The sequence below is a fragment of the Mauremys reevesii genome, linkage group 1 (assembly GCF_016161935.1).
Source record: "Mauremys reevesii isolate NIE-2019 linkage group 1, ASM1616193v1, whole genome shotgun sequence".
Taxonomy (NCBI): domain Eukaryota; kingdom Metazoa; phylum Chordata; order Testudines; family Geoemydidae; genus Mauremys; species Mauremys reevesii.
Window position 1 is genome coordinate 203,035,115 of NC_052623.1, and position 20,970 is coordinate 203,056,084.

The window sequence follows — 20,970 nt, forward strand, 5'->3', positions numbered from 1 at the left end:
TTGCGGGTCTCTCTCCATCCCTTTATAACATCCACTTGTTATTTGAGTCAAGTAGCTCTGCAAAACTGTCAAGAAAGTCTACTAGCCCAGGATCAAAGCGTACTTGCCTGTACTTTACTGTGATTATGGATAATGAAAAATGCATATTTTAATATCCTGCCCCAAAATATATTCATTCTGGACAAGCAGAATTTTGCCAGGTTATGACAAAAGGATAAATGTAATGCACCCCAAAAGATAAATCCCATCCCATTAAACACAAGACATTAATCCACGAGGGAAGATTTTACATTTACAAGTATGTGGAAATACATAGATCCAATGGCTATGGGAGACATATTTGGGTCCCTTGTGCATACAGATGTAAGGAATAAATATCATATACGGAGCGCACCCAGGGAATTGAGGTGTACTTCATCTATACCATACAGTCAATTGAAAGGAGTTTTGACTTTAGGGTATGTCTACATTGCAAGAAAACACACACAGCTGGTCCATGTCAGCTGACTCAGGCTTCCGGGCCTTAGGCTGCAGGTCTATAAAACTGCAATGTAAACATTTGTTACAACTATTAAAAGTAACATGATTATTGTAACAAAAGATAGGATAAATACTCTACTTTTTCTGTTTACTTTGTGCACTTGACAACACATCATTTCCAGTCGGTTTCTCCTGTTTGTACAAGTCTCTCGAAGCAAGAGGAGATTGAAAAAGAAATACTTTTCCACGTACAATAATCTTAGGTGTTTCTTGTAACAATAATAGGTTGAATAACTTCTCAATCTAGTATGATTTTTAAGTCTCTCTGTATAAAACAGCCCCCTTGTCAACTGCATGTATCTCACCCCCACATCATGGTCCTCAGCAGGGACCTCTCCTTCTTCCTTCTTTGTGGGAATTTCCTTGGAGAGAAGACTGTAGGTGGTGACAACAATGTCATATTCAGAGAGGCTGTACAAAAACAAGAGACATGCTTGTCAGCAATGACACCCATCAGGAACCCTTTCTGCAAGCAGGCAAAAGCAACACTCAAGCAACACTCTAAGAGCCAGTGCTTCAATCAATCCTGACTCCCTATGCCTCCTACAGTTCTACTATGGGGGCTTCTCCCAAGACAGCTCAGCCAATAAGCCTCCTACTTAGTGCTTTGCTTCTCCTGTGCAGAATTGCCATGGCTTTGCACTTACGCCTCTACTTGCTTGTTCCGGTTGGGTCCATGGTACAGACAGACCCTCAGTTTGCCACTGCTTACATGTCTCTCAACCTCCTTTTTCCAGTGGTGGATCAGGGATGCTGGACAGATGATTAAAGTACCTCGGGAGAGGATGACAGAGGAATCTTAAATAGAAAGACCAGAAAAGGAAGAGGTTTCAGAATCTTCTCAGAGTACAATTAAGATGGATTTTCCCCAACCAGCTGCCTTGATGTTCCAAACCTTCCATCTATTTAGAGGAGCAGGCCCACTTTTCCCATTCACATGGTTCTGCAAAGTAGATGTGAGTCTTTTTTTTTTTAAGCGTTTCAGTTCAGTGTATTCCTGCAGTTGTACATTTGGAGAAAATCTGTACAATATTAAAAACATCACATGCAAAACAAAAATATTTTAAAGATCAGCTTATTTTTCATGTACTTGACATTCTTTTGTTGCTATTTTAGTATTAACAAAAATGTCATGCATGAAGCCTTACTAATAATAAAAAATAAGGATTTCAATATGAAGCAATATGAAGCACTGAAAGACTAAAGTGCCTTATTATCACACTTCATTATTTCTGTTTCAGCATGCTGAAAGTCTAGAAAAAAAGCCAGAATGTGACATCTCACGAAAATAGTCTATGCAAATATTTAAGTTTTGTTTTAGGAGAAAGAAATACTGATTACTTAAGACAGACAAAAAATCCCAGTAACATTTTTGGGAGGAATAAAAAAACCTTACAACAAATTAACTGAGGATGGAGCCACCACTCTGAGGAAATAAATTAATAATGAATGTTTCTGTGTACACATACATAGAACTGGATATACTGGTGCAATCAGAACTTGAAAAGTCTGTAGGGTTGGGTTTTTTCCCCCAGACCGTAGGAGGATGTATGCAATCTCCACTTGGCTTTAGTACAAGATATGCATAACATTACCTAGTTTCTATGCTTCAAAATGAAGTATAGATTAAATACCCATAGGGAATTCTTTCCCTCACTGTCAGAGATGGAACAGTGTTTAGTTTCCTGTATCACATAGTGCAGGCAGAATCCTCCTTACTGAGATTCAAGGATGGGCAGGGGATTACACAAAAAAATCCCACAAACGAACAGTCATTTGGATCCCAAGACTATCTCCAAGTGTAAGTGATAATATACGAGTTCTATAGCAGTGCTTGGATTTCTCACAGACACATCCTTAGCAATCTTGCTAGGACTTAGACCAACCAAATTGCATAACACCCAACAAAGATTTAAGACAGACCTATAGTTCCTACAGACTGGGCAGGCGGGCAGGCCATGGTCACGCACAAAGTTTCTAAACTCCACCCAACTGAGGGGCACATTTAACAGCTTGCAGAAACCCCAGGGACAAACAAAAGAGGAAAAATGTAGCCTTCTGATATTCACGTGCAACTCGCTGACTTCAGAAGGAGTTACATATCCAAGGGCAAGACTGTATATTACTTGCATATAATGGAGCAGTATGCATTTGCCTTAATCCTGGCTAAATGGAGCCAGACTACAAATCCCAGCATTCACATCTCTATCCTGATTGAGTGGAGCACTATGATCCCAGCAAATACCTTCTGTAGGCTGCACCTCCAGAGCCAAGTGTAGGGCAACCACTTTGTAGCACACTGTGGATCAGACTTTGGCCAACCAGGTACCACAACGCATGTTGCCCACACACAATGCACATCTTTTAGAGAGCCCAGACACTTGAAGTACTAGCATTGTGTTGCACTATAATTGTTTTATACCGTGTTTCGACAGCCACATTTCTAATTTCTTCTCCTTTCCTTTCCCCTTCTCTAGCCTTTTCTGGGCCAGAATGAGTGCAATCATTGTTAGAGTCTTCCCTAGGCCCATATCATCCGCTGGAAAGAAAAAGTAGAAGGAAAAAGTCACAATTACCTCATGGAATGAGTCTGCATAGCTCAAATCTATGCTGAAGCATCTCAAACTCACAAGTAACATAGTTTGATATTTGTTGATCTTTAAGAACTTACTACCGCAAGCTATGATTTGCTATGGGCTGCTGACCCATATTTGGATGGGATACAAGGAAAACAGGATTCTCTAGGAAATGGAGCCTGACTAAAATACAGCTTTCACCATTGCCACCATAGTGGAGAATTAATTACAAGGCATGTTTCTGCCAGTATAAATGCATCTCAAAAGGATACACTGCATCATTATGTTGCTTACCCAGAATTCCTCCACATGGTCTCTGACTCTCCCTCCAGAGTAGCCATGCAAGTGCTTGCTTCTGGTGCAGCAACAACGGGACCTGAAAAGATTTAGGTACAGAATGTAAAGTGTAATTGCCGTTCACAGACATTGCTCTCAGGCAATTCTGTTCTCAATGCCAAGTTGGTCAATCAATCAAGTTCTGTTCTAGTGAAACTGTACACTCAGCACTTGTCTGTCAGCTTTCTTTCCAAACCAATACAAACATCTCAGAGTGGTACTAGTTACTCTGAGATCAGACTTTTTACAATAGGAAGACGCTATAAATGTTATAAGACAGCCTAACTTGTGCTAGTACTTCATACACAAGCTGGAAGAAGTTTTTAAATGTACGATATTTGTAAAGAAATATGAAAGATATTTTATGAGCACAATGTCATTTTAAAAGCTTTATTTTACTATGGAAGATCACTGTCTGAGAAACAGATCTATACAGTGTAGGAAAATTAAAAAAAAAACCAGTAAGTTTTTATCCTTGGGAATCATGTCTAGCAAATAATGCAACTTCTGACCTTGTATGTTACATTATTGTACAAGCATCCAAGCTAATTTATTATATGACCTGTAGTGGAAATCTGAGGTGTTACTGAGAGTAAAGGAATTTTTTCATGACTAACTCCATATAGCAACAATCAACTCCTAATAATGTTGGAGGAGGTCAAGTTTGACTATTTATTCATTCTCTTAGTATTCCTCTACTATCTACTGTATAGGACTGATTTCTGTACTTGCATAAGGCAAAAGCTGTTTTTAATAATAAAATAGACCAGCTGATTGTGGCAGAGAGTTGGCAATGGCATAGCTATCAGCATTTTTATAGAGTAGCTGTCAATGACAATTAAAACTGCCCAGCAGGGACAGATTTTCTTGTGGCTCCCCATACTCGGTTCAAGCAATACTATGGCAAAAAGGGCTAATATGATATTTGGATATATAAACATGGCAGTAGTGAGTCGGAGGATGATTTTATCTCTGTATACATCATTGGTGAGGCTGATACTGGAATACTGCATACAGTTCTGATATCCACATTTTAAAGGTTTCAGAGGTTAGTCTGTATCTGTAAAAAGAACAGGAGTATTTGTGGCACCTTAGAGACTAACAAATTTGAGCATAAGCTTTCATGGGCTACAGCCCATTAAAGAGGATGTTGAAAAATTAGCTTATCAAAAAGATTGAGAGGGGACTTAATTACAGTGTCTAAGTACCTTCAAAGAGAAAAAATGCCCCAGGTATTAAAGGACTGTCTATTCTAGCGGAGAAAGGTGTAACAAGAACAAACGGCTTGAAGCTGAAGCCAGACAAATTCAAATTAGAAATAAGGCACAAGTTTTTAAAACAGTGAGGGTGACTAACCACTGGAACAAACTACCAAGGGAAGACTCCATTTTTGGAGTCTTCAAAGGCTGGATGCCTTTCTGGAAGATGTGCTTTAGCCAGGTTATGCTTTGGGCTCAATACAGAGGTAACTGGGTGAAATTTAATGGCCTGAGACATATTGGAGATCAGATTAGATGATCTAATGATCTTTTCAGTCTTTAAACTCTATGAAACTATGAATTGCTAAAAGGCTTTGCAACACATAGCTGCAAAATTTGGGAGCTAACTGCATTTACATCCTTCACTGTCTATTCAACAGGGAGTGCTCTAATCCACATGTCATAAACAGATAGTTAAAGACTAACAAATGTATTTATTTATTTACTCTGAAACCTTTAACAAGCTCAGTAACCTGAGGAACACCTGACCAGAGGACTAATCAAGGGACAGGATAATTTCAAATCTCTGTGGAGGAAGGCTTTGTCTGTGTTCCTTGTTTGCTCTGTGTGCTCTCTTTGGATCTAAAGTTCTCCTGGAGTATTTCCTACTATCCAGTATAGTGAGTATTAGTTAAAAAGGCGGATTAGTCTTTTGAGTTGCTTTCTATATTTGCAATTGTGTGTTTGCTGAAGGAATTCTTTATTTCTGTTTGCTGTTACTTTGATTATGCTGAAGAGGAGGGAGGGGAAGTCTCTCCAGTTTTTATAAGTTAGACCCTGTATTTTTGCATCCTGGTAATACAGAAAGTGTGTACTTTTTTTTCTTTCTTTAATAAAATATTTTCTTTTTAGAACTTGATTGATTTCTTCCCTTGTTTGGATTTTCAGGAAAATGAATCCCTCTTTGGTTGATTCAAGGAGTTTGAATCAGGTATCTTTCCTAAGCACTAGGAGAGGGGAGGAGGGAAATGGTTTGTTTCCCTTTGTGTTGAGATTCAAGGAGTTTGAATCTGTGTTCCCCAGGGAAAGTTTTGGGGGAACAGGGAGTGTATCAGACACTTAAACTGACTGGTGGCAGCGAGAACCAGATCTAGACTAGGATTAGTTTAGAGGAGCCCATGCAGGTCCCCATCTTGGAACCCAAAAGCTCCAAGTTGGGGAGAAGACCTATGACACCACAACACAGCTTGGGCTAAATTTTATGTTAGATTAGAGTACATACAAAAAGAATAAGAAGTGGGCAGCTGTGTCTGAGGTCAGCACAGAGGATCGTAATTAAGGTGATGATCAGAAGAAGGAGTAGCAGAAGAACTGTGAAGAGGAATGTACTACTCATGCTATGTACAGACAGAGAACTTCATTCGCTAGGCCTGCCCACCCAACACCTTTCACTAGTGCCAAACTCACTATTCAAACCATCTCAAGTTATTTTCCTGTGTGATTACCATATGTGATTACGTATTAAGAACTGTATCATAATGCATACACACAAGGGGGCTGAATTTTGGTTGTACAGGCAGCCTTAATCTGGCATTTCCTGACTGTTGAGTGAGGGACTTTACATCTCAAATAACATTCTTTCAGCACAGTTTTTTGTATGTAATATTTAGACTAGAGCAGCACCCACAGAACCCAATCAGGATCAGAGCCCCATTGTGCTAGGCGCTTTGGAAAAACATATAGACATGGCCTCTATCCCAAAGACTTTGCAATCTTAGAGAAAAAGAAAAATGGTAAGGTTCCAGTGTAGGTGACAGAACGTTAAAAATCTTCTGGTAAAATTGAGGATTCACACGTCACTCACAGTACTGCAGTTTGCTCTTCCCACAAAAAATGATAGAAGTGAAGAACAAAGTTCTGCTTTTTATTGATGCATCTCTTGGCTTACGTAGAACAGTATACATAAGGCGGTACATTTGTCTAGGAATAGGTAATACGTTGCTATAATACATTTTATAGCATAATCCCTGACATGTTTCATAAGATTACATGAAACTGTGAATCAAATTGAGTACTGCCCTCCCTTGCTACTGGCTCACCTTCAACCCAGATGGGTCCTCAGCCACAATCTCCTCTGTGGGGCAGGATTCTAGAGATCTATGAAGATGGTTAATGGCATCACTTGTGGCACTGTGCACTGCCCTAAGTCGATCTTCAGTCATTCTACCTCCATACAGCCCCTGCACACTGGAGTTTGCTAGGAAAAGACAAATAGTGAATGAGGACTATTTATAGCGCTAATTCCCACTAACAGGCTCAGAGGCTAAAAGGCATGATTACATGGCTACAGGCTCCCAAAAAACACCACAGTGCACCCCCTGGTAAACACGGATCAGTGTGGATAAAAATTGATTGTTTTATTTTTGAATTAATTTTTTTTTTTTAATTTAAGTTAAATAGAGGTTTATTTTTAAAAACTTAAATGTGAAACTGACAACCTACGTTAAAGCTTAAAATCTATTAAAATCATGTAAAATTAAATACAAAAAATATTAAGCAGTACATGTCTGCTGCCAAGTTTAAAAGAAAAAAAAAAATCAAACCACTGAACTAGCGAAGTTACTGGCTAAGCCCCTGGAGCCAGAGTTTGCTGAAGTGCTAAGCCAACTTTTGTCAGTAGTAGCCTCTTCTGCAGGTGCAGAGAGAATATTTTCTTCATTTCAGTTTATTCAACTAGTTCATTCAAACCTTAAGAAACCAACTGGGAGTTGAAAAAGCAGAAATGTTTGTTTTCCCCCTCTTCCAATCCATGAATAAACACTAGGTGTTAGAGGATGAGATCTATTAGCTTTAAAATCTGGAAGGACATAGTGAATTGAACTGATTTGTTTCTGGACACCAACTACAGATAATACTTCCTTTGTTTGATAAATCAGTTTTAAATGCAAAACATGCTTTAATAAACTTTTTGATGAACTTTTTTTTCTTATGTATCCATTTTAGTTTTATTTAATAAAAAAATAAAATGGTGCTTGTGTATTTGACTGAATTTGAATTTCCATCCAAACAGAGTTTAACACAAATCACAAGTAAAATTAATCACAATCTAGTAAATAAGAAATGCATAAGTCACCATTTTTAATAAAAATGTAAAAATTAAGAATCTGAATAAATGTAAATTAAGCTATATAAATGCTTAAATAAATGTGTATAGATATAGAGAAAAAAAGTACAAAGTGTAGTGTAAAAGCTATATTTAATTGCAAATAAATGTTTTAATGGTTACCAACTAATAAGAATCCTTTAGAAAAACTAAAAAGTACAATGCAAAACAAAATTACAACTGATTATTTAAATCAAGATTTCCTGCTTACTGATTTAAATAACCTTGATTTAAATGAGTCCACTCTACAAGGAATTAGTATCTGATCACACTGCCTAATCCCCATGTGCAACATAGAGCTAACTTTTTTTTCATATATGTTATAGGCTGCCAAACCCACCCACCCACCGAGTTCTCCACTTGGTTCAGGATGGAGAATAGCATACTGGGATCTACACTCTGCTTAACCAAGGACCATGTCAGCAGCTTGCCAGAAACCAACCTAACAAAATAAAGCAAAGTTTCTGACTCCCTGATGTACCCCGATATTCCTTCTATCAGGATTTACTCAAGATACCTCATTGTACTTTACACTAAGATTCTACAGAAGAAAGCAACTAGAAATTTACTGGAACAAGAAGCTCTTGCTCATCCACAGAGTTTAGGATTCCCTCCAAACGGGTGCTTGATTATGGTACCTAATCTGAAAAAAAGCCAACTGCTAGCCAGTAGATAGGCATAGTTTCTTGCTGCCAACTCAGCCTTACCTCCGTAGACATGACTGTAGTATTGACTGGGTCCCAGAGAGGGAGCTGAGCTGCAGCCATGCAATCCTAGAGAGGTTTTGGCAAGAGGATCCTGGAATGGCTGTGGGTTTTTCAGATGCACAGTCCTGGGTGGTTCAGTGGTCGTCCTGCTGAATGGGTTGCACTGAGATTCTTCCTGATTGTCACTACTCACACTGTTGCCTGTTTGAGAAAAACATTTAAGGTTAATGGCTCAGTGATGGACTTCACAGTCTCTCAGCTTTAGGTCACTATTTAAAGTGTAGCACAGTGGAGAAAGGACCAAAAGGTTTCACTTAACCAAGGACCATTCAGTGGCCTGAGATATGAGAGTCTCAGTTCTGTTCCCAGAGGATCTGGTCCATGTTACAAGGGGTGTCCTTCTTGACACTCTCAGCATGCACAAGTGCCCAGGAACAAATGGCCCAATGAATCTAAGAGGGTCCATCTCATCCACAGATGATTAATACCGTTAATTAGGTTAGTGAATTAACATACGGGATTATGAGGAAACTCCAGAAGTATCCGCTCAACCACATCTGGCCACAAAATGGCAGATGAAGTTTAGCACATTGTACACCCGAGGCAAAATAATTTAAATGCCTTGTACAAAAAGTAAGGTTCTCAACAGAGGGAACAAGTTAACCCTTAGGATACTGGTCAATTAGACACAGGCGGTATACATGACTTGCCTTAAATCATACAGTCAAGTTACTGGCAGAGCTGGAACAGAATCCAGAAATTCTGGAGTCCAGTCATGTACTCTAGTCACTAGAGAAAACCACCTCCCAATTAAAAATAAATAAATAAAAAATAAATCAGAACTCACAGGCAAGAGAAATTTAGTATATGCCTTCATTCATTTTCAGTTGTTTCAATGAATATAGTCTGTTCAGCTTCTTAGCATTCCCATGGCTCTACATATGCAACACACTACATATGAACTTGTACTTTTTATAAACATTGTAATTGGACACACCACTTGGCAAAATTCTGACCATCCCTCTTACCCTTCTCTGCACTTTCTGCTGTTGAGAGGCTGAGAGCACTGAGCGCAGCTTCCAAATCCTGCACTTGCTTTAATAATCTTTCACCTTTATCCGGCAGGGCCTGAACATTCACTGTCGCCAAAGTGCTCTGAAAAACAAAACCCAGAATCCACGTCTTATCTACTTGGTACCAATATCCACCGCCAACTACTTCCAACCAGTCTCCTCTACACAGGACAGTCAAAAAAGTCAGAAGTAAAAAGGGTAAAACTTGCATTCTAGGAAGTCAGATATTTTAACCTAATTCTGCAATCTCCAAAATATTTGTAAGTGTAACGTAGTTCGTATAAGGTTTATATAAATCTCTGGAGCACTTTTAACCAGAAAATAAGTTAACTATTATTAAATTTTAGGAGAGGGTAATTAGGAACCCCTGATTCCTTAAGATTATGAGAAGGGGGACACAACCAGCATAGTCTAAGGATCTCAACAGCTCTCCAGGGCACAAATTGCTTTCTTTATTCATTATTTTTACTCTTTTCTACACCATGTTATCCAACAGAAACAATAGTTCTAGTAGCAAGATCTAAATTCTATTTTGACTTATGCATGATCTGAAAACTTAGAAATTTTGTTGATCTATTATTATTCATGATTATGAACAAGACCGAAAGAACACAGCTTGTTTTCTCCATCCCAGAGTAAGCGTGCAAAGCTGGAATCATAAATATTCTCCATGATGTCTTTTTAAAGAGAATCACTTTTCCAAATTATTACCACACTTTTAAAAAAAAAAAGTGAACCATGGCTGCAAATTTGGGTGCTTCCTAGAGCAGCTGGACAGACGTGTACTAGCTCTGCTCAGCTAGCACACTAAAAATAGCACTCAAGCTAGTCTCCCAAGTACAATCCTGCCTGACCCTAGGTACGGATTTGGGGGACTAGCCCTAGCTGACACCGATCCCACTGCAGCCACACAGTTATTTGTAGTACACTAGGTCAAGCAGAGATAGCATGTGTCCACCCACTCTGGAAAGTGCTCCCTCAGCTGCTACGTAGACACAGCCTAAGGTGCAGCTCCTATGTTCCTACTATGTTGCTGACATGGCCCTCAGAGAAAAAAATACTAGGCACTCCCAAGCTAGAGGATATGAAGTTCTCTCACACAGTGTTTTAAGATATCTATATCTATCTCCCCAACTGATGTGTGTCTGGCCTGAGTTTTCAGAAGCCTAAAGTGATCACCTTTCTCTAAGCACTCCAGAGAGTTATTGCTCGGTAGGGGTTATTGATTCTGACGGGGCTGATGCAAACAGCTGCCTCGAGAATGGGAAGAGCAAAAGCGAGGTGTATAATAGAAACAACAACCTTCTTCTGTTTCAGCTGGACTGTAAGATGGTTCTGAAGGGCTTTGGTGTCCAGGGTTTCTTCCTTTTGCAAAGACGTTGCAACTCCTGAAGAGGAAGAGAAAATCCTTTGCTCACTCTTCCCAGATGTTCTCTCACGAACCTCTCCCTGTTGCAAATCCAATACTGACCCATCAGGTTGGTCTTTGCCCAACTCGGAAGAAACAAACACAACTTCACCTTCATCACTGTTAGTATTTTGATTTGCATATTTTCGCTCCCCTGGCACTATTCCTGCCTTTGATGGTGCTGGCTGTGCCACTGGGCCTCCTTCAGAGGGCACTTGGAGAAATGCTGATGGTATTGACAAGCCTGTAGCCTCCTGGGAAATCTCACACTCTCTGGGTGTCATGTTCTTCTCTCTAGCCTTTCCACCAGCATCTACCTTCACTTCTATTCCTTTGCCCCTGTTGCTTTTTGAGTCTTCCTTTCTGAGCTGCTCCTCTCTCGGTGGCTCAGTACTTGCTTTTTGGCTGTCAAGGCTTGGGGATGAAGGCTTTAGTTTCCTTTCTCTGTGCAAGGCATCTTTCACTGGCTTTGCAAATGCCTCCTCCTCTATGTGCTCAGAGGATTTCTCAGACTCTCCACTGGTGCCATCTTTCTGTTTATCCCCCAAAAGGTTTCTCTCTTTCTGAGTCTCAGACTGACTTGATTTAGCTCTGGACCCTGTTCCCTCCCCAGGTTCCGTGTCACTCCTCTTCTCCCCAGACTGTTTTTTCTTAATCTTCATTCCCACTAGTGGCTCTCTTCCCATCTGAGATTCAGATGTCAATTTCTCCTCCTTCTTTTTATCTAATGCCTGCTCTCTCTTTTCCTTCTGTTTCCCTCCTTCAACAGTATTTTTCTCCCTGTTGCCTTCACTAAGTAGCTTCCAGGAGGACAGTTCACAATTCTTGTCTAGAACTTTGAATGGATTTCGCTGACCACTAGGATTAAGGAATAGCTCTGATGCATGCTGGGATTTTGCATCTACTGGCGGTTTGATGGCTTTGGAATCCTGAAAAATATGTAAATAAAATTAAATTCTTCAGTAAATGAATTAGGAAAGAACATTACCCCATCACACTCTCAACCATGCCATAACCCACTCAAGACATCAGATTCTGTGAATATCACCTTTCCCATAACTCCAGCTAGGCTATGTCAGAGCCGCCTGTGACGGGTTAGATCACAGAAACCCCCTTGTGTAGAATCCAGTCACAAAATGGAGATTCGGAATCATATGGGCAAGTCACATGCCCATGCATGGCTCAGGACTTGCAGGTAGCAGCCATTACCCACATGCTACCTTGAACTTCCTCAAGTAGACTTCTTATGTGGATTGGAGTATTCCAAGCTCTTTCGGCTGTTAAGTGCTTCCTGAATGAGCACTTAACTTGCACATTCCTTTCCCAAGAAGTGACCAAATGTTCTAAATAAGGCTACTTAGAAATCAAGCAAGTATACAGCCAATGTTCATAACATTCATAACTTTGAATACAAAAATGATACATGCACACAAATAGGATTAATACATTCAGTAGATCATAACCTTTACGGAGATATGTTACATGGCATATGTAGCATAAAACACATTCTAAGCATATTTCCATAAAGCCTTATGGGAGGTACCGTCACAGCGCCATCAAGTACTAGCAAGCACTTGGCTGTAGAAGGCACTATAGAGAAGCATAAAGCTGATTCCTGGCACCCACTGCCCCTCCCCAGGGACTAAGCAGAATGTCTCATCAACCATGCAGCCTCTGGGAATGGGGATAGGGGAAAAAGAGAAGAGACCACCACAGCTGGATACTGAATGCAAGTTGCCCACAACGCAGATTACTCCCTGTACTTTGGCCTGTAAAGAGAGGCCCCGGCATGCAATATTTCATATTAAGAACAGCAGACTGACACCTTAAAACAAGATGGAGCACTGCATGCTGGAACCCATAGCCCTTTGCAGGTTGAACTGCAGGTTGCATAGTGGACAAATGTAAACAATCGCGCACTGTGAGCAGCAGATAGCTTAAATATAAATGACACACATGTACCTGCCAGGGGATGCTCCCACACCAACTCTTCCCTTCCATCTTACTTTTAAGGCATCGATAGTATAGCCTAGTAGACCATAAAAGAAAACATAAGCTGTGAAAGCAAGTTATAACACATACCAGTAAGTTCTGTCACAAAGGATCTTTAAAAATTCAGTTTGCACAAGCAGCATCCCAGACAGAGTCTCTGGATCTGCACTCTACAGGGATCTGTATGCATTTAGTATATCACTCAAGACCTCTGAAAACACAAACGAGATCAAATTTAGTAACTGTCCAATGCACAGCTTTTTATAATATTAAAATCCTCTGGATACATTCATTGCCTCTGCTTATAGTTCCTCTCTTGCCTTGAAACAAGAACTGAAGGTGTGGTGACACAGAACACTCAACACGATTCAGTCACTGATTATGATCAAAGTCTTGGGAACCCCTCATGGTTTACCAAAGACCAAATTTATTAGCCTTTTAAGAGACGGGCTGTGCAATGCATTTCTTTGAAGCTGGGGGGGGAGGAGAGGAGGGAGGAGTTAGGCTATGGAATAAGAGGGAGGCTTCTTTCTTAAATTGGCAGCTGACAAACAGAGCTCTGTGAGGTGCTTTTATTGGATTGCAGCTGTTTTCTATTTAATCGTGAATTTTAACTGAACACATGTTGAAAGCTTATGTGAGATATAAATATAAATAAATAATTGTACCAAAGAAAAACCTTTTAAGACAGGCCTGCACAACATATGGCCCGCGAGCCGCATACGGCCCGCGGAGCCTCACTGTGCGGCCCGCGGGGGGATTCTAAATCCCCTGCAGACGGCGCTCTGCGGGCAGCCCAGAGCCCTTTAAATCCCAGCCGCGGCCGGGAGTCAGAGGGCTCTGGGCTGCCCGCAGAGATTCCCAGCCGCGGCTGGGATTTAAAGGGCTCAGGGCTCCCCGCGGCTGCCAGCAGCCCAGAGCCCTTTGAATCCCAGCCCGCGGCCGCTGATTGCCCCCTCCCCGACCCCTGCCCCTAACTGCCCTCCAGGACCCCACCCCCTATCTAAGCCTCCCTTCTCCTTGTCCCCAACTGCCCTCTCCTGAGACCCCCAGCTTCCCCAGGACCCCACCCCTACCTGTCCCCTGATAAACCTCTGGGACTCCCATGCCTATCCAATTGCTGCCTGTCCCCTGACTGCCCCTCCGAACCTCTGCTCCATCCAACCACCCCTGCTCCCTGTCCCTTGACTGCCCCCCAGAACCCCCTACCCCTTCTCCAACCCCCAGCCCGCTTACCGTGCCACTCAGACCAGCGTGTCTGGATCCGCGCAGCTCCAGACAGTTGCTGCCATGCTCCCCCATGGAGCCCACAGCCCACAGCCCCCTCCCCGCCCCAGCACCTGCCTTCCAGATTTGAACACCTCAAAATTCAGGAGTGCTCAAGCTCAGTTTGGGCAGCTGTTACTTCATTTCTCCCAAATCAAATATACCGATCCACTGTAACTTGCTGTAGAAAAAGTAGGATAAAATTGAGCAAGAAATGCTTATTAGCACTGGAATTGCTATTTTCAACAGCCATTGCCTTTTTGTTTGTTTGAAAGGAAGACAGTGAGATTGCATTGGCAAATTCCCCATAGAAAGAAAGAGGGGAACAAAAGAATAATAAAGGCACCTCAACTTTTCCTCATTTATGGAGGACAGTCTTATAATATGCATCCAGATAGCCTCCAATCACACAAGCTGAAAATTGTTCCACTTTACTGCAGCTCTGTAACCATATGGGAACCAATCCTGTCTGTGTTTTGTGCACATCCAAAATTCCTGCTGAATGACCCGCCCTGGGAGCGAGTTACCAGTGACCCAGGGCTGGGGCGGCAGGAGGTGGGAGCAGGGGCACTGGGGGTGGGGGGGGGTGGTGCCCAGGGCTGGGGCAGCAGCAGGGTGGAGGGAGGGCACTGGTGGGGAGGAAAGGGGGAAGCCCAGCGTTGGGGCGGCAGGAGGTGTGTGTGGGTAGGGGGAGAGCCCAGGACTGGGGCAGCAGAAGGCTACAAGGGGGAGCCCAGGACTGGGAAGGGGGGGGCAGCCAAATTAGGTTTTTTGCTGCCCCAAGCAAAAAACCTAGAGCCGGCCCTGCCGGGTTCCCCCAGCCGCCGGAGCCCTGGGCCCTTTAATTTGACCCTGAGGGCTCTCAGCCACCTCTTTAGCTGGGAGCCCCTGGTTGATTTAAAATAAAGTATCACCTCCCCACCCCCAACCTTCCTTTCTGGCCCACAGCTGTTTTGGTGGGGCGGCGCTGGGGAAGGAGGGTTTGTTTCCGCAGGGCTGGGCGGCCCTGGGGCAGGGTGTTTCCGCGGGGCCGGGAGGTTTCGGCCCTCAGCTGTTTTCTTTGGAGGAATGTGGCCCTCACCGCTTTACGAGATGTGCAGGCCTGGTTTAAGATAACATAAGGTTGTTACTAGTAAATAATTGGATCACTGAATACAGTAAGTTGGTTCTTATTATGGAAGGAGCCAAAATTTTAAAAGATATTGAATAAATGAATCAAAAGATGGAAAAACAAAGATAAGAAACCCTTGTTTAAGTTTTTCAAGCAAGATATTGGAGTCAGAAAACTGGATTCCATTCCACCAACTACTTGCTTACCCTCTTAAACTCAAGTTTCCAAAGTGTAAAAAGGGGTAATATCAATCTCATAGGAGACTGCACAAGCAGTTAACAAAAATGTGTTAAATCAAAGTCAAAACTACAAGTAGCATTAACTTGCATTTAGATTATATCTATATGTGAATGTATAGATACATTGATCACCTATATGACAGAAATGCCCACGTGACAAATTGAGGAAGCATCTATTTAATAATCACACACCTGTATGCTTTATCACATAACTATAACACCTGCCCAATAATCCATCTCCCCAGGATTAATTCTAACATTTCCAATTGCTGTGCAGCTTCAAACAGTTGATGCTAAACAAAAAACATCAACCTGCCAAAAAAATGTTTCCTCCCCACCCCAACTGCAGAATTTCCCTTGAAAACCATACATGTCTGAGGCCTACGATGGTCCTGGGCCAGCAACAACTTTAGTGTCCAATATCCAATGGCCCAGCAGGACTAGATATGGGATATTGACATCACTGAAGGGGAGATCCGAGCCTTTCTAGTGGGACCCGGCTCTCATTTTTAGTCCTGGGCTGGCCAGAACTAGACTGAATTCTGACATTTTTATGTACAGGATTTTATTTTACATCATTTTTAAAGATGTTTTACATTTATTAGTGTTAATTCTCTCTCTGTCTGAGCTCAGCCCATTTGGACTCATGCTAAGACAGCTTCACAGGCACAAGGATACAAAGACAAAGGACTATGATTTTTTTAAAATCTCTGTCCTATTCCTAAAATAGACTTTCCTGTAACATGTGTCATACAGAGACTACATGATGGCATTCTATAAAAAAGTTATACCAGCACTCATTTTTGATGATCTGGATAACTCAGAAATGGCTTTACCATGCATGATTAACGTGATCATCACAAACTCATGCCAATAAAATCCTTATATCACATCACTGTGTACTATCTATACAAACTATATCTAGCCAGCAGAAACTAAACTTTGCTGGGAGCTGCTTTTTGTAGGCCTTGTGGTGTCGAACACACATACAATCCATCCAATTATATCTACAATTTAATATTGTAAGATTCATAGTGTTTTAAAATGATGCCAATTTCAGTACAACAAAAACATCCCACCTCAATCCAGTTATTTACATTCTATTCTCTTCGGAACTGGAAACTGCCATATTTTAAAAATAACGTGCAAACCTGCAGAAATGTATATACCAAGCACTACAGTGATTACACTGTGATGCCACAAGAAGGAAGAGTTATCCCAGCTTTTCAAATTAATGAGAATTACATGCTGTACATGTTCCCTTTGGACAAACCTACTTGTATTCTTCTCCGTCCTGTTGCTGAATCAGAACTTGCAGCTCCACCATATACTTCTCATGGATCAAGCAGTAGGAAGCAGGAAGACTGAAAGTGGGGGAAAAGAGATTTGAGCTGCCTGAGTAAGAGCAGCAGAAACAAATGCCTAAGGCAAAATCCTTCGAGGAAGATCTCAAAGACTCCTTCGCTCAGAGATACGAGGTAGGTTGGATTCACAGAACTACACCTCTACCCCAATATAACACTGTCCTCGGGAGCCAAAAAAACCTTACCGTGTTATAGGTGAAACTGCGTTATATTGAACTTGCTTTGATCCACCAGTGCGTGCAGCCTCGCCCCCGGAGCACTGCTTTACCACGTTATATCCAAATTCGTGTTGTATCAGGGTAGAGGTGTAATAGCTCATTGTCAGGGCTCCCCAAACAGCACCAAATTCACTTAAAATTAATAAAAGGGCTAATCTCTTCTCTCTCTTAGGGTACATCCATACTACCCACCCGGATCGACGGGTAGCGATCGACTTCTCGGAGTTCAATATATCGCGTCTCATCTAGATGTGATATATCGAACTCCAAACGCGCTCCCGTCGACTCCGGAACTCCACCACCACGAACGGCGGTGGCGGAGTCGACGGGGGAGCCACAGACTTCGATCCCGCGCCGTGAGGACGGGTAAGTACTTCGAAGTAAGGAACTTGTGTACCTTAGTTCGAACCCCCCCCCCCCCCCCAGTGTAGACCAGGCCTTAGTTTCCAGCACTTAAGACACAGAATGCCAATTATGTAACGAAAACTTTGGTTTTCGTGTACCACTATTAGCCTGGGTCTTCTGTATTGTTTTGGTATAATTTACAAAGTGAGTAGTCAAGGTGGGAGACAGTTGAATCTCTGGTTTCTATATAGAAAGATTAAGAAGTACAATATTGATATTACTAGCTAATCTGTGGGTCAACTGCAGGATGGTCTATGTGGCTACATCTACAAATCATGGTGGTTTGTAGCCCACGGTGAGTGTATATGATGTATATGGGCATCCGAGCTGAAGGTATATAGGCTAGTTGAAGATGCAGGTTGTAATTTTGCATCCTGACAAATCCCCTTTACCTTGACTACAAAAAAAGTTAATAACTGTTAATCAGTTGGTGTGATCAATCTGCTGGCTATCATGACGACTAGTATTATCTCATTGTTCCTTTGTATTTCCCCCACTTATTTGTATCTCTTATCTTAGTCTTAGACTGTGAGCTTTTTGGGTCAGAGACCATCTTTTTTTATCTGTTTGTACCACAGCTAGTGCAATAGGGTCCTGGTCTATGACTAGAGCTCCTAGGAACTATGATAATACAAACAACAGGGGATTATGATATGTTTCTGCCTTCCCCAAAAGCCATTCCAAACTCTGATTATACGTTTAGACTGCACTGCCTCTCAGAACACATATGCAGCAGCTGCCTTTGCTTAGTAAGGAATATTGCTATCATGTAATCTGAGAGCGTCTCCAACACTGGAAAACCTAAAGTGACACACACCGCATCCCAGGCTGTAGGCTGCCAGCTCAGCATCACCCCCGAGAGTGGGGTGCGTGTGCAGAACAGGCACATCCCCATCTGCTAAACCTACTGTGCAGGATGGGTGAATCCGCAGGGCGCCTGGTCCCGGACCCCGCACACGTAGAAGCTTTTCCCTTTGCTGGGTCCATCGCGGACGCCTGTTTTGAGGCAACAGAGAGACCCTGGTGGGGAAGAAAAGCAGCCTTGTGAGCCCGGCCCCAGCATCCGCTCCGCTCGGGACCCGGGAGCTCCGCAGCCCCAGGGCCCCCCACAGCCCAGGGAACTCCCCGCGCTCAGTGCCCAGGGGGACCCAGCCCCGGGACCCCCCAGGCTGGAGACGCCCCGCCCCCGGGGGGGCTCCCCAGAGAGCCCGGCCGGCACCGCGCAGCGCGACCCGGGGAGCCCCGCCCCTCACCGTGCCCCGCGCACCGCACCGCCTCCATCGCCTGGCACCGAACCCGGGCGCGGGCCGGGAACAGGCCGATCCTGCGGAAAACCAAACCTTAGGCCACACCCCCGCTCTGAATTCAGCCAATCCGGCATATTGACCCCGCCCACCGGTAGCACATAGGCCAATTGGAGCGGGGGGAGGATGGGGAGCCAATCGCAGCGGAGCGCCGCCCCCCTTCCTCCTCGCTCTCTCTCTGCGCGGGAACTCAGCTTTCGAATGGTGGGGAGGAAGTGGCCAAGCTGGGGGACAGGTCATTGGTGGGAAGGCAACCAATGAGACCTGTCCAGAACTCCTGCGGTTCCTCCCCCGCCTACACACCACGTGAGGACTCTGGGCTCCGCCAAACGGGGGTGGGGGCGGGGCTTTATCTGGCTGGGCGGGGCCAGTGACGCGCCGTCCCATCCCCGAGTTCGAGGATTCTGCTTGTTCCCCCCAGTAAAGAAACCTGCTTCGCCGGCCCCAGTCCCCGGCGCCTGGCGTGTCACCTCCGCACAGAGCGTCCCCGGCCCAGCTCCCCTGCAGCGCGTGCTGCCCTGCCCTGCCCTGCTCCCGCCGGGCTGCAGTGACCAGCGCTCCCAATTATATAGGGACAGTCCATAATTAGGGTCTTTTTCCTGTATAGCTCCTATTACCCTCCACCCATATCCCAATATATCAGACTTCCTGTCTGGCCACCTCTGCTGGGCTCGGCCAGTGCTCTTCCCTACCTACCCCATCTTTAATCTGCCAGGGGAAGGACTAGATGTTTGGCACCGGGCAAACCTCTCTAGTCTAGCTAAAGTGTCATCAAACTCTCGGGGCGGTCACCTACCTCGCCGGCGGACACAGGTATTTCTAAAGTCTCCCCATTACAGTCACAGGTAAAATCCTGAGCAAAGGAAAAAAGACAGGAAGGCAATCCCATGCCTGTCCCTTTTTCTGTCCCTCCCTGTTTGTCTGGGCCATTGTCCTCATGCCCCTGGCCAGCCTATTTCCCTTTGCCGCTCGGAAACGTGCCCCCACGTGCAGGGCCCGGGGGCGGAAGAACAGGGAGAGGCTTTGGCTAGGGCCAGCCTGTCCTTGCGCGGTAATTGTCTCTCTGGAGGTGAAAGTCATCAGTGCGGGGTGCGAAGGGAAGGGGCCGTAGAAGGAGAATGCAAGGCATGTGGTGGGCAGGCCAGTGATATCTTGGTCCCCCCTTCAAAAGGGGTCCGCCTCCCCGTCGGGGAATCGAACCCTGGTCTCCCGCGTGACAGGCGGGGATACTCACCACTATACTAACGAGGAAAGGGGCACGGTGGATGGCCCCAGCTCCCACACACTAGCTATTGTCAGCGTGCACCTACACCGTCGCATGGGCCCCAGCAGGCAACAACACCCCTGGCCCTCTTCTGCTTCCCAAAGTCTTTGGCCGCAGCAACAAACAGCCCTGGGAAAAGCCCTGGCCCTCCTCACCTGCCCTTGCCCAGCAGGACGCCTTTTCGGGCCTACACAGCTCCTCACACAACACCCGCCTGGGACCTTGCCCTCACCTACCAGCTCAGCAGCACCCATTTTCCTCAGAAAAACCTCCTCTTGCCACCCTCCCCCTTCCACACTTCACACTCACCTCATCACAAACTCACCCACGGCCCCTTTGGCTTCTCAGGCGCCTCTGGAGGGACGCGGCTTCCCAGGCACGCAGATCCTTCCCTTCAACGTGCACTGGACGGACATTCGAAACACAGCCCTTTCCAGGAGGGAATGCGCTGCTTTTGGACCCTGGCGCCCAGCAGGAAGTCCTGGTACTCTTTTTCTGACGGATGGACCCCCCGGACTTTCCTTTCCCAAGCAGAAACTAAGGACGGGCTGATGGCTCTCTTTGCAAACGGACGCCATCAGGTTGAGCCACGAGGCGTGCTGCAGGATAGCCCCTCCCCACCAAAAAGCAATGCCGTGACCCGGATTCGAACCGAGGTTGCTGCGGCCACGGCGCAGAGTACTAACCACTGTATGATCACGGCCAGGCGCTGTCAGCAGCCCAGCGGAAAATGCTCAGCTCTGCGCTCTCGGGGCGGCCACCTACCTCGCCGGCGGCCACAGGTATTTCTCAAGTCTCCCCATTA

At 44.3% G+C, this 20,970-nt stretch overlaps 1 protein-coding gene and 1 non-coding gene across 4 annotated transcripts in view; both read right to left on the reverse strand.

Moving 5' to 3' along the window:
* Positions 1-18,965, reverse strand: part of TTF2 (transcription termination factor 2) — a 39,419-nt gene extending 20,454 nt beyond the window's left edge. Inside the window, exons 1-12 of one of the 3 annotated variants that reach the window (XM_039497945.1) lie at positions 18,851-18,965; positions 18,506-18,617; positions 16,888-16,974; positions 12,965-13,031; positions 10,897-11,931; positions 9,550-9,676; positions 8,522-8,722; positions 6,751-6,908; positions 3,411-3,492; positions 2,963-3,079; positions 1,188-1,314; positions 846-951 (exon numbers count right to left, since the gene is read on the reverse strand). In XM_039497945.1, coding sequence (XP_039353879.1) covers positions 846-951; positions 1,188-1,314; positions 2,963-3,079; positions 3,411-3,492; positions 6,751-6,908; positions 8,522-8,722; positions 9,550-9,676; positions 10,897-11,931; positions 12,965-13,031; positions 16,888-16,974; positions 18,506-18,617; positions 18,851-18,878 — 2,247 coding nt within the window. In that variant the 5' untranslated portion in view covers positions 18,879-18,965. Of the gene's footprint in view, positions 1-845; positions 952-1,187; positions 1,339-2,962; positions 3,080-3,410; positions 3,493-6,750; positions 6,909-8,521; positions 8,723-9,549; positions 9,677-10,896; positions 11,932-12,964; positions 13,032-16,887; positions 16,975-18,505; positions 18,618-18,850 lie in introns of all 3 variants that reach the window. The other 2 variants (XM_039497936.1, XM_039497926.1) reach the window with 2 other exon arrangements.
* Positions 18,966-20,080: 1,115 nt separating this feature from the next.
* Positions 20,081-20,152, reverse strand: TRNAD-GUC. Its single transcript has one exon. It is a non-coding gene; the product is annotated as a tRNA-Asp (tRNA).
* Positions 20,153-20,970: the final 818 nt, after the last annotated feature.